This window comes from Leptosomus discolor, chromosome 11 (genome assembly GCF_034619465.1).
Source record: "Leptosomus discolor isolate bLepDis1 chromosome 11, bLepDis1.hap2, whole genome shotgun sequence".
Taxonomy (NCBI): domain Eukaryota; kingdom Metazoa; phylum Chordata; class Aves; order Leptosomiformes; family Leptosomidae; genus Leptosomus; species Leptosomus discolor.
The window spans coordinates 4,396,999-4,406,427 of NC_141401.1; the positions used below are offsets into that span (position 1 = coordinate 4,396,999).

Here is a 9,429-nt window from a genome sequence, read left to right on the forward strand (position 1 = left end):
TCCCACCGGCGCTGAGGGGAGCGGGGTCCTGCGGGGATCGGGGCCCCCTGAGGCGCTGAGAGCGTCGGGGACCTCTGAGGGGATCGTGGTCCCCTGAGGCGCTGAGGGGATCGGGGCCCCCTGAGGCCGTGAGGGGATCGGGCTCCCTGAGGAGATCGGGGCCCCATGAGGGGATCGGGGGCCCCCTGAGGCGCTGAGGGAATCGAGGACGCTGAGGGGATCGGGGGCTCGAGGCGCTGAGGCCATCGGGGACGCTGAGGGGATCGGGGCCCCCCTGAGGCTCTGAGGGGATCGGGGCCGCCTGAGGCGCCGACCCCCCCAAGGGGCCGAGAGAGGCTCCGGGCTGGCCGCCGCCTCGCTGTGCCCCCTTGCCCGAATCGGGGAGCGGGTCGCGGGGAAGCAGCCTCCTGCCTCCCTGTGGTTGCCGCCGCCCGGTTCGCCACAGGTGTTGGTGCGGGGCAGGAGCCAGGCCGTCCCCTTGCCTGCCCGCCCCGGCGCCTTGAGGCGGCCAGAGCCGGCCTGGAGGAGAGTTTTGGCCCTCCCTGGGTAGGAACGATAAGTGACGACGTGCGTCGGGGGAGCACCCTCTGAGGAGGGCCCTGGCTCACTGCCTATCAAGAGGCAGAAGTGTCCCGCAGGAGCGTCCAGGGAGGCGGTGGCCTTACCTCTTGAGCTCTTCCAGCACAGCTGTGACCCCGCCAGCGACCTGTGGGTGCCATGCTTGGTACCAGTGGCATGCCGTGAAGTGGTGGTGGTTTCACCACAAGAATCCCTTCTGGGTAGATTGAGAATATTAAGGTCAATGGAGTTCCGTGAGGATGTGGGGTTTTCTTACATGTGCCTGAGCCTGACAGCAAATTGTTTGTTGGACCTGAGGATTGAAGGAAGAAAAAAAAGCTTCCTGATAACTTGGTGCTGTAGGCCTAGCAATAATTAAAGTGCTGAGGCAGGTTCTTCTCTTTATACAACAAAATGACCTTGTCATTCAGGTTGAAGTTAAGTCTAGCTTGAGCTGTCCTTATTTAAAAAAGAAAATGCACGTCCATGAAATTAAAATGTGGATTCATAAAGTGTAGAGAACTGAGGACTTCTGGATAGGTGACGTAAAGGATAATTTTGGTCAGTTTTTAATGTGTATTGGTAGTTCTGATGTGGTTCTGTGGATTTTTTTTTTTTTACCATAATTAAAGACACTTTGCTCAAGTGACTGCTGCTTTTTTAATGAAGTTACAGAAAGTAGTATTTAAGATGTGTAACAAAGTAGTGTTGAGTAGAGGTTTGTCCACAGGCAGACAAAAAAGGTTTGAAAATAATCTACCCATTGTTGGAGTCTGTGTACATCTATTTCCGTCAGTGCTGTTAGATTCGCATCTTTCGGATTTGCCCCTGAGAAGATCTGGGTAGAAGGAGACCTTTGTGCGTGCGTGCGTGCACCTGCTGTGCTTTTTGTCCCTCCTGCCAAATCTGACACGCTAAGAAATAAACGCTGATATTAAGGAAATTCAAAATGTCCTGTTTTTTGTTCCAGGTGCTGGTATAGATGATGAGGCTGAATGAGAGCCGGACAAGATCGTTCCAGGCCCCTGTCACCATCCATAGCTACCCCGGCAGGCAGGTGTATGTGTTTCCCAATGGCCGATCTGATTCCGAAGAGTCGTCCGAGGAGGAGCTCAACGTTACGGAGCTGCGGCCCAGGGGCAAGGAGCAGCAGCGATGCAGCCTGCGGGACAGAGTCGGAGATGTGGTGCTTCTGGAACGGGAGATTACAGAGGATGATAATCTCAACAAGCTAGCCCTGCAGTATGGTTGTAAAGTAAGAGCTGTCTCTGTTTGGTTTTGATGACTTTTAGAGGTATTTTATGTGTAGCTTAGTTTGCCAAGCTACAGTGCTGTTTAATGCTTTTGACACCAGAAAGTGTATTTCATGAATGGTCAATATCTGGGTAAAACTGAGCTGGAGAAAGGCAAAAAACCCGAACCAAACCAAAAAGAGTTCTTCAGCTAACAGCCTCGGAAGATGTGGTCAGCCCCTGGGTGACCTGCTTTCCTGCTCAGTTTGGGTGACTCAGTGCAGCGTAGCAGTCGTGGTTTGTCCTTAGTTATTTACGTGAGGGCAAAAAAGTAGGCAGGCGAGGGCAGAAGTGAAGGTCGGAGCCCTGCTCTCAAGGCGCATACGGTTTTTTCAGCAAACAGAACAACACAAATGCCACTCGATGGGGTCTGGCTTGGGGTTTTTTTTCTCATTTATTTTTTGAAAGGTGTGAGCTTACATGTTGTGAGGAAGGTCTAAGTCTAACAGGGGTGGACCCGGAGAAGGAGAGATGCCGAAGTCCACGTCGCAGAGTCCAGGTGCTGTCTGTGCCTGTGGGTTTCGACTGTTGGCTGTCGTACCCAGGGGCGTGTGCGGTTCAGCTCTCTGTCTGCAGGCAGAAGGGAGTCCCTGGGCACAGTGAATTCTCTCTGGGGTTGGAACGTGCCACAAAATACATTTTCTGTGTTCAAAAGCCGAGTGCTTTATAGAAAAACTGTTGGAAAGTTTAATTACCTGTTCTGAACGTTAGAAGTGCCCTGTTGTTTAGCAGCTAGAGCTGTATTTTTAGAGACTCCTTTGTTTGCAAGCTACAGTGTGCTTAAAAAGTTCCATGATGCAAACGGTTGGCCGGTGACCTGGATGGGGATAATGATACCGTGCTGCTGGCTCAACTGCTGCAACGCTATTGCAGTCTGTCTTGCTTAATAACACAGCAGCTGTGGGGTGCAGCTGAGGCAAGAGGAATTGCGACAAGTCCTCCCCTCCCATTCCCTTAGAAACAAAACCAAAACACAAAAGAAACCCTTCTAGGTTCTGCTGAGAGCCTGATGCGTGTGAAGAAGTGAGTCTGGTAGGACTTGAATAGGCCTCGAAGGGCGCCGGTAGAGCCCGAGGGCGCAGAGCTGCAGCAGTTGGCGTGGCGGCTGTGACGATGTGCTCGTCTCAGCAGTACCAGTTGCGTCGTTACTGCCACTTAGGCAGAATCACAGCGGTTTGGTGACCTCAAAGGAGGAAGATTCTGAAACCCCCTGGCTTTATGGCACAAAAAGCCTACTGTGCCCCCTGTACTGTAACTCGGGAGGACTCAGTCCCGTCCCTGCCGTGACTCTTGTCTGCCTCCGCTGCTGCCCTGCTCCCGGGGCCGTTCGGCCCCAGCAGGCATGGGTGCATCGGCTCTGCCTGCCCTGCCGGAGGCCGCTGGGCTTGTCTGGTGTCCAACTGTCCAACTGCCTCCTTCCCATCCAGAAAGGGCACTTCTGACTTGTTCCAGTTGTACTGAAGAGGTACAGAAATCCTTATTATTGGGGATAACGTGTGTTTGCCTGTTTACAGACTGGCACTGGTCAGTTTTCATATATTTTGTTTTACTTGCACAACTAAGCAGCTCCTGAAAGGCTACCAGGACCCCACTGAGGGAGACTTGTAGCTACAAATATATGCAACTGTGTTTAAGAAATCCAGGATGAGCTTCTCCTTGAAATCCATGAGAACTTGTCATGGGTTTCAGACCCAGCAGGGCCTGCTTGGGGTGGGGGTGTTAAGACAGCGCAACAAATAGCTTTGTGTGTGCTACAGCTAACTTGGCAGTGATGCGGAGCACTTCAAAATTCTCATTTTTACTCTTGACCATTTATAGTCCTGGCCTGCTTTTGGCATTGTTCTTAGCTGGGACAAGTCAAGCTCACTGCAGCCAAAAAACTGAGTACAGAAAATAAGCCCAAATGGTTTGTGCAGCCGAGTGCTCTTGCATGCTTGCCACCAGCTTTGTTTGTTGTTTCTGTGCGAGTGCTGCTCCACTTTCAGTTTCTGGAGCCTTAGCACAACAGGCAGTGTTTGATTGCAGACACTGCGGGGGATATTTGCTGTCCCAATAATTTGTTTTCCTTGGAACAAAACCAAAAACTGAAGCACCACCTCAGTTAGGAGGCTTTGGGTGAGATTGTTATTTCAGAACTAAATAACTGTGCAGGGTTTAAGTCCCGATGTTACGCTGGGGCAAGCCGTGAGGAGCCTGAACCAGCAACTGAGGATTCCTCTTGCCTCGGGGGCGCCAGGTTAGGGTCTAGATTAAACCTCCCGTTTTCAAATTTCTCAAGCTTTGCAGAGTAAACGTGACAGGCAGGCACTCATCTAATCTCTGCCTTTCAGCACAGTCTTGCTTTCTGCCCGTGAGGCAGCGGCCTTGGCACCTCTCAGGGACCGCAGGGTGGATGTGCTCGATGGGTGGTTCCCCGGCAGCTGGTACGGGCTGGAGGCGAGACCCGCGGAGAGAGGCAGCTCCTCTGCGGTGCCCCGCTGCGCGGCCCTCCACCTGTGCGACCTCCATCCCCGGGGCACCTCCTTGCTCTGCCTGGCAGCACCTCCCCGCTCCTGGCAGCGCAGCCTGCAGGTACCCCTGAACGGTTGTTGCAGTGGCAGATGAGATGTTCAGGCTCCCACAAGGAGATCTGTGCCCTGAACCAGCAAGGATGTTGGCGCTGATGGCACTTACACGTCTGCTCCAGAAGCGAAGCGCTTCCTTGTTTGCAACTCCCCCGTTCCATTGGTAGCCTCGGGCTCGTGAGGGTGCAGCCAGTGCCCTTCACGCAGTAATTTACAGGTTTCTGTAAGAACAAATCAGACTGTCTCTGGAAGTGCAGTCCTCGTGCCGTGTCTGTGGTGTATCGGAGGTGGTTAACCTTTCCATGTTGCCTTTCTCTTTGGTCTGGGGTCTTGCTGTTTTCTTTGTTTTGCGTCCTCCAGCCTTTCCCTCAAGGTTCTTCCGTGCCTCCTTGTCTGCTCTGGAGAGCTCCTTGCACACACTGACAGTCCTGCTCGTTTTCTTTGACAAAGGATTGGAGGCAACCGAGAAGCTCGTGTACTTACTGGGTGGTTGTGGGGTCACTGCAGTAAGCTGTCTTCTCTTTATGTAACATTAAAGAAAGAAACGCTGCCTTGCCTTTGTCTTTCCTTTGATACCGGCTGTCCTGGTGACTTACACTGCACGTGTGGTTTGTTCTTTCCTCCTCTTCTTACTGCTGCTTGCACCCCCGAGCTGGGCGGGAATCCCGGTCCCCGGTGGGAACCCGACACACAAGCCGCCAGCGATGGTCACGGATGCCTGAAGGTCGTTGCCTCACGTGTACCTTTGGCGGGAGCCTCAGCCTGCTGCGGAGCAATGAGCTGTGGGTGCTGTGGTGGCGCAGAAGAGGGGTGGTGCTGGGGAATGTGAGCAAAGGATGCTCGTGGCTGCGCGGGAGAGATGCTCGCCTGCGCTCTGCCAGCTGCAAGGGTGCTTTCGGAACTGCGGCGTGCTCCAGAGGTGGAGCTGTTCCCTCTGGAACCACTTCCTGAGCAGGGGCAGGGGTTTGTCTGCTCGTACTGATGTTGTCCTCTCACCTTAGCATTCGTGTTGTTTAAGGTATGAAAACTGTTTTGAAAAGGGTCTGTTATAGAGGCTCTTCTTGCCTTAACTTGGGTTAGAAGATCAGTGAGAGACAGAAAGCAAAAGGAAGGAAAGACAGTGTCAAGCAAAATACAGCGTGTAAGAGATGCGAGAGCACTGGAGGAGGTTATAGACTTGTTTAACAGGGAACTGTCTCTGTCCTGCAGGACCTGGAGCACCCCCGGAACAACTGGGAACATCTCTGCAGAACACCGAGCCGCTTGCAGCCAGGGCTCGCTTTTTTTTTTTTCCCTGACCACTGGTTTTGCAGCCTCTTCCTGCTGCGGCGCTGGGTTGGCCCTCGCTAATAGTCCTGTCCTTTTTGGGTTCTGTAGGTTGCGGATATCAAACGCGTCAACAACTTCATCCGGGAGCAGGACTTGTACGCGCTGAAGTCCATCAGGATCCCCGTGAAGACCCACGGGCTGTTAACGGAGGGCGGCAGAGACCTGCGGCCGCTCCCGGCTGCGCCCGCGCAGACCGGCCTGGCGCGCATGGCCTTCCCAGAGCCTGAGGCCGCTGCGAGCAGCTCCGCCGGCGGCGGACACCTGAGCGACTACTTCAAGGGGATTGACAAGAGCATCCAGGACGCGGTGCAGGCCGAGGCCCAGCTGAACGTCGAGTACTGCGGGGAGGCACTGGAGAGGCCGCTGCCCCAGTCAGGGAAGCAGGAGACCAGTAATGGTGCGGACTGTGGAATCCAGTGGTGGAACGCCGTTTTTATTATGCTCCTGATAGGAATTGTCCTGCCAGTATTTTATATCATCTATTTTAAAACACAAGGCCTGGTGGCCCGTACCTCTGACAACACAACACTAACCTCAAATATTTCAGCAGATGGATTGGAAGGGAAATTACCACAAAGCTCAGCCATGGGACAAAAACCCTGAGGGGGGGAGGGAGGCAAATACAGCCTCTCCTCCCAGCACTGGACCCTTACACCGGTGACTCCGACCTGAGAGCTTTCAGGGGGATAACACTACAGATTGTTTTATTTTTTTAAGTAGCTGATGTTGTAATCCTGAACTTGACTGAAAGTGAGGTGATGTGGATTTTCTGGGAAAACAAGGATGCTTTGTTGCTTAGAAAGACCATCAGGCAGATGGCTTAACATTTGTGAACTCTGTGGTGGGAAAGCATTTTGTAGCCATTTACTCATCTTGGTCACTTCAGGTATTTCTTAACGCCTTGCCTAAGCAGCGAATCCTTTTGCTGCTGAGCTGAAGCGTGCCGTGGTGATGTGAGGGGACAGCTGGGCCGTGGTTGTGGTTTAAGAAAACACGTTTTGCTTAGAGTGGCAGCAGGGCCTCTTCTTCGCTGAACTGTCATTTTTATCACTTGCCGATCAGGGCAGTTTTGGCAAACGTAGCCCTAAAATGGTGACTGCCAGTGTGCTAGGCCAGGTGTGCCACGGCGTGAGGGTGCTGGCAGGACCTCACCTTTTCAGCCAGGTGTGCAGATGATGTGTTCACTAGGATGCTTCAGGGCCACCGCGGGGAAGGGTGCGCCTCGAGGAAAGCCGTCAGTGACTTCTCCTGCCAGGCCCTGTCTCTGCAGGCGGCGCTCACGGCTTTCGCCGGGTTCCTGCTTCTGCGGAGCCAGGCCGGCAGCCCGACTGCAGCTGGCCAAAGAGCACTGGAGGAGGCCTGAGCGTGGCGTTAGGCCTGTGGTATGGGGCAGGTGCTTCTCAAAGGCTTGTTCGTTGGCGGGGGGGGAGGTCTAGCCAGTATTACTTGTTAAAAAAAAAAAAAAAAAAATCCATAATGGTGCATCTTGAACACCCAATTTCAGTCATGGACTTGAGTTTCCTTGCTTGTGGGCTTCATGTGAGAGAGCGCTGCCAAGCTGCTTTTAATTTTCAAGGTCCAGGGGAGCAGCCCTGGGTAGCTTAGTCACAGAAGGGACCATGACTCCTGTGTGGGGTGGGGGACGGTGAAGCTGCTGATTGTGACAGAAGTGTAGGAGAGACCAGTGAGACTTTGGAGGCCGGTGGTGTCCCCGAGATGTCGGTCTGCGCCGTTTAGGGCAAGTCAGTCAACACCGCCTGCTAGAGGTGAGCAGAAAATGAGGCTTTGGGGAGCCTGGGTGCAGGGAAGAATTTGCCTCAGAAATTTCGTTCAGCAAATTCAGGGACTGCGGGCAGAGGCAACGCGCTCCTGGATCCAAACACTACGGGACTGTGCAGCACAGTGGGTGAAGCCTGCCCGGGGCTGCGGTAGCGTACGATGCTCTCTTGGGCCGCGTGCAGGGGCTCGGCCTGTGTCCTGCTGCCGTGGGGGTGAGGGCAGAGCCCGTGGGTAAAGCCCCTGTGCCCTCCCTGCCTCGCCCAGCGCCAGCCCAGGGTCTGCTCCGTTCAGCGGCGCAGGCCAGGGGGCGCAGGGGTCAGCCCTGCCCTGATGCCAGTGGGTCCTGCACCCGCCGAAGTGGGGACGCTGACCCTGCCCGCCACGGCAGCGCTCACAGCAGGGGACTTGTGAGGGGCTGCTTTGGTTTTTGGGGGTTTGTGGGTTTTTTTGGAAGCCTCAGTGGCTGGACACTTGCTTACAGCTTTGTGAGGGAAGGTGAGGGTGGGCGAGAGCTGGGTGCAGGCTCCTGTGGCACGGGTGCTCTCCCCAGGCTGAGGAGGAGCACAACGACAGCGCCTGCATGGGGGTTCCCAGGGTTTGGGGAACACCCTGCCCAGCACACAGACCCAGGCGGTGCTGTAGCCACAACCTGCGTTCCCTGCGGCTGCCAAAGGTGCGCAGCAAAGCCTGAGGGAACCTGTTTTTGTAAACAGGACTCTAAAGTATCTTGTACTGAAAAAAAACCCCTTGTATTTTTCTTCTGTGAAGGAAACTTACCTCTCTTTGTTCTAGGGGGGCTTACTACATTTTTAAATAAAGCAAAATGAAACAGAAGCACAAGGGGCACCACCCACCCCAGCAGCTTGCACTTTTCTTTGTCACTTCAACTAGACCAGGCTGTCGCAGGGCTGAGCCCCTCCCCTGGGCCGGCGGGTGCCTTCCCGCATCTCCCCCCGCCCTAGGAGGGGCAAGGAGTCAGAACGCCTCTCTGCCGGGGTCTTTCTCACACAGAAGACATCTCGCAGCGCCCTGTCCCACCGCAGGGACCATCTCCTTGTCACTGGTTTCACCACGCAGACCCGCGGGCCACTGAGGCAGAGCAGGACGGGAACGGGGCAGCGCTGCGCAGGGTGACCACCCACTGCCGCCCCCAGCCTCCCGGCGCCCCTCTGCCCGCCTGGCCCCAGCGCTTGCAGCACGAGAGTGGCGAAAGGGGGGACGCGATCGGCCGGCAAGGGGCAGGAGGGAAGCGGGGTTTGCCTTCGGGTCACCAGGCCGACCTGCCGTGGGCAGCACTGCCGCTGGCCGCGAGCACGGGGCAGTGAGGTCCTCACGGAGCATCGGCGCCCAAGCGGCATGGGATGACGTGGACACGTATCCCCCACAATCCATGTGCGTTAAACCAGCGCTCCGAGGCGGAATCCCAAGAGCCCTTCAGGTACCTGGTGAGGGGGCAAAGGTGCGGCCCGAGGAACACGTGCTCCGCAAACACGAGAGAGGCCGGAGTACACAGTAAAAGCCAGTATCTTTACTTTAGTGAATGCAGGATACAAATATTTTACAACAACCTCTAGCATTTTCTTAACCATTTGATAAAAAGTTCACTAGAATATTTATTGTATATTGAAGAAAAAACAACACATTCAGGGAAAAAAATTGAGATTAACTTATTTTTTTCTTAAAAGATTCGTCTCAAGGATGGCAACAAAGTCCAGCTTGTGCCGCCAAACGGCTTATCGTCATTAAACCGTGAACAGCTTCTTTGTGAACTGTTGACTACAAACATTTACCAAATACATAAATCTCTTTTAAAAAAGCCATTTTAAATATAGCAAAGCAGTGTTCTCTTGCACAGCAAAGTGAGGAAAGTTTCTACTAAGATTTAAATGTTTACATTTGTTAAGTCT

General features: G+C 54.1%; 1 protein-coding gene across 1 annotated transcript; it reads left to right on the forward strand.

The window, feature by feature from the left end:
* The first annotated feature begins 1,543 nt into the window (after positions 1–1,543).
* On the forward strand, positions 1,544–6,404 carry LYSMD4 (LysM domain containing 4). The gene is made up of 2 exons (XM_009961350.2): positions 1,544–1,813; positions 5,792–6,404. Exons 1-2 carry the CDS (start codon positions 1,544–1,546, stop codon positions 6,344–6,346), a joined length of 825 nt encoding a protein of 274 aa, XP_009959652.2. The 3' UTR covers positions 6,347–6,404.
* The last annotated feature ends 3,025 nt before the right edge of the window (positions 6,405–9,429 follow it).

Excerpts from the sequence above, each read along its gene's own strand:
- LYSMD4 (XM_009961350.2), top strand. The coding sequence starts at position 1,544 with ATGAGGCTGAATGAGAGCCGGACAAGATCGTTCCAGGCCCCTGTCACC. Across the intron at positions 1,814-5,791 it reads CCCTGCAGTATGGTTGTAAA|GTTGCGGATATCAAACGCGT; the intron begins GTAAGAGCTGTC and ends TGGGTTCTGTAG.